The sequence below is a fragment of the Eimeria mitis genome, genomic scaffold (genome assembly GCF_000499745.2).
Source record: "Eimeria mitis Houghton genomic scaffold, Emh_scaff1289, whole genome shotgun sequence".
Lineage (NCBI taxonomy): Eukaryota > Apicomplexa > Conoidasida > Eucoccidiorida > Eimeriidae > Eimeria > Eimeria mitis.
In genome coordinates this window covers 4679-7913 of record NW_013568607.1, presented here as the reverse complement: position 1 = coordinate 7913, position 3235 = coordinate 4679, and the positions used below count along the sequence as shown (strand labels likewise).

General features: G+C 58.0%; 1 protein-coding gene across 1 annotated transcript; it reads right to left on the bottom strand.

Moving 5' to 3' along the window:
* Window positions 1-370: 370 nt before the first annotated feature.
* Window positions 371-1340, bottom strand: EMH_0033840 (uncharacterized protein; the record flags this gene model as incomplete). The annotated part of the gene is made up of 3 exons (XM_013494794.1): window positions 371-682; window positions 834-1050; window positions 1324-1340. The coding sequence occupies 3 exons, from the start codon at window positions 1338-1340 to the stop codon at window positions 371-373; spliced, it is 546 nt and encodes a 181-aa protein (XP_013350248.1).
* Between the last annotated feature and the right edge of the window lie 1895 nt (window positions 1341-3235).

Sequence of the window (3235 nt, the reverse complement as noted above, 5' to 3'; positions counted from 1 at the left end):
AAAAAAAAAAATATTAAACCCTGGGATCGTCTCCCCCCCCCACCCCCCCATCGATCCCCGTTGCGTGCTGCTCGCTGCTCGCTGCTCGCTGTGCAGGGAGGAGGCCCCCACCACGAGCCCAGCAGCTGGGGCCCCAGCTGGGGCCCCCTATCTCACCGCTTACAGAGATGACTACCGGGGGCACCGCTGGGTGGCTAGCTGGGCGTACACCCCAGCTAGCCAGACGCAGCAGCAACCAGAGGCCCCCCAAAGAACACCAAAACCAGCAGATGCACCAGTAAACTGCTGCTGCTGCTGCTGTTGCTGTTGCTGCTGCTGCTGATGCTGTTGCTGATGCTGCTTCTGTTATCGTTGCTGCTGGCGTTTCTCTTCATCTTCCCTCTCGGTCTGCTGCCTCTTGAGCAGCTGCTGCTATACCAGTTGTTGCTGCTGCGTACGATGTTGCTGTTGCGGCTTCTGCCGCCGCTGCTGCTGCTGCTGCTCCTGCTGCTGCTGCTGCTGCTGTGGTGCTAGCGTTAACTTGAGGCTCGACGGAAGCAGTGCTGCTGTTGCTGCTGCTGCTGCTGCTGCTACTGTTGCTGCTGCTACTGTTGCTGCTGCTGCTGCTGCTGCAGGAGCCTCCCTGCTGCTTTTCTGTCCCTTCGCTGCCGTGTGCTGATGAAGGCAGGATATACTCTGAGGCCTATCCCCCCTAAACCCTAAACCCTAAACCCTTAAAAAATAAACCCTTAAACCCTAAACCCTTAAACCCTAAGCCCTTAAGATCCCGGCTTTTCTTGCTGCATTTCACTCCCCGTTTTTTCCGTTGCTGTTGCTGCTGCTGTTGCTGCTACCTGTGCTGCTACGGCTGCTGCTGCTACCGCTGCTGCTGCTGCTGCTGCTGCTGCAGTGACGCGCGAGTACTGCTCTCTGGCGTATCGCGAGGCCCTGGAGTCTGCGAGGGCCTCCAGGGGGCCCCGGGCCCACTGCAGACAGACGATGACGGTGGGGGTAGACAGGGGAGCAGACGATCCCCCGCGTCCCCGCTGCTCGGTGCATGCATCCTGCAGACTGCAGCAGCAGCAGCAGCAGCAGCAGCAGCAGCAGCAGCAGGAGTACTGGAGTCTTTGCCGAAGCTCTCGCTCCTGCTGCTGCTGCTGTTGCAGCAAGCCAGGCCCGCAGCACGTGCGTCGCACTGCTTCTGCAGCAAGCGTCCCACAACAGCAGCAGCAGCAGCAGCAGCAGCAGCAGCAGCAGCAGCAGGTGCGGGGGTTCTTGCCCTCAAGGGGGGGCCTCGGGAGGAGACGCAACGAAGCGCTGCTGCAGCGCGTCGGCGGCGGCTACCAGCTGTATGGGCCCATACACTGGGGGACCTTCAGGGAGACAAACGCACAGACAAACACCCCAGTAAGAAAACCCTAAACCCTAAACCCTAAACCCTAAACCCTAAACCCTCGATAGTAAACTCTGAATACTAAACACTTATTTGAAGATCTGAAGAGGGCGCGCTTTTATGTGCAGCTAGATACCACAAGACATGCTGCAACACAAACAGCAGCAGCAGCAACCCAGCAGCAGCAGCAGCAGCAGCAGCAGCAGTATGAGTCTCCGTGCTGCAGCACGATGCGCAGCAGAAGCTGCGGGGGGCCCCTCCACTCAGCTGCCTCCCGCTGCCAGCCGGCCTCTGCCTCAGAGAAGATATGCAGCAGCAGCAACAGCAGCAGCAGCAACTGCTGCTGCTGCTGCAGCTGCAGCTGCAGCTACTCCTCAAGGGGCCCCTGCTCTCATACACCCTGCACAGGAGGTGAGGGTTCTTCTATCACGACGCTTGCAGCAACAGCACAAGCAGCAGCAGCAGCAGCAGCTGCTGCTGCTGCTGCTGCAGGCAAACCCTCCTTGGTACTCGAGCCGAAGGAGTATATAAGAGCAGCAACAGCATCCGCTCGGTGCTGCAGCGCGACGCTCCCGCGTCAACCCCAGCAGCAGCAGCAGCAGCAGCAGCANGCAGCAGCAATGGGGCCCCCATACATTCTGAGGCAATCAACTGCCGAGAGGGTACGGGGGACCCCGAGAGGTTGCTCAATGGGGGCCCCCAGGAGGGGCCCCAAAGGGGCCCCCTGCAGGGCCCCCAGGGGGCCCCCATCGCGGGGGCCCCCCTCTGCGCTAGAAGGGTATGCGGGGGCCCTAAAGAGCGGGCTGCCGACTCAGCCTAGAGAGAAATATCGAACACCTTCTCAGTAAGTGACGATGAAAACCCTAAACCCTAAACCCTAAACCCTAAACCCTAAACCCTAGGTTTTAAGCCCTAGACGGTCGACCGTATCCACTAAATTCTAAATCCTTTGAGTTTACACCCTAAACCCTAAACCCTAATACCCAAACCCTAAACCCTAAACCCTAAACCCTAAACCCTAAGCTTGTTTTGTTACACTGTATACAGACCCAGGGAATGCTGCACCCAGTGCGGGCGGCCCCCCCACCTGGCCCCCTGCTCCTCTCAGTCTTCTTACCCAAAGGACTTTCGTTGGTGTTGTGCTTCTCTAGCTGGAGATAGTTGAAGCAAAACAAAGGGTTTAGGGTTTAGGGTTTAGGGTTTTCGGGTGTATAGACANTAGCTGGAGATAGTTGAAGCAAAACAAAGGGTTTAGGGTTTAGGGTTTAGGGTTTTCGGGTGTATAGACACCCTCCCACACAAATAGCCAAGTGGCTGCATGCAGAACATGAGAGACTCAAACCCAAAATATATTCTCACCATAACCCTACACGCTGGGAGGGGGCCCCCTATGGGGGCCCCTAATACCCTTCTAGGGGCCCCAGTGGGGGCCCCCAGAGGGGCCCCCTGCACAGGGGGGCCCCCTCTGTCTCTGGGTCCAGTGTAACATATCTTTTGCTGCTCTGCTTTTGGGGCTTTGTGCCCTGACGAGCGCATGCAAACAAACTATGCAGTACCCACATTTGGGGGCCCCCAGGGGCCCTGTGAAACGCGGGGCCCCCCATACCCTGTCGTGTGCTGCATACTTTTGTTGCTGCTGCTCTGAACCTACCCCCCACCGCCGTTCATCTTCAGGGGGATACGAGCAAAGAAGGGGGCCAAATTGCTTTCATTATACTCTCAAAAGCAAGCTAGGGTTTAGGGTTTAGGGTTTAGGGTTTAGGGTTTTGGTTGCGGGGGGAGCAGGTCACTTGGGGGCCCCTGGTCTGGTCTGACTGCGAGCCGTGCAGGCAGCTGAAACGGTGATAACGAGCGAAAAAAAAC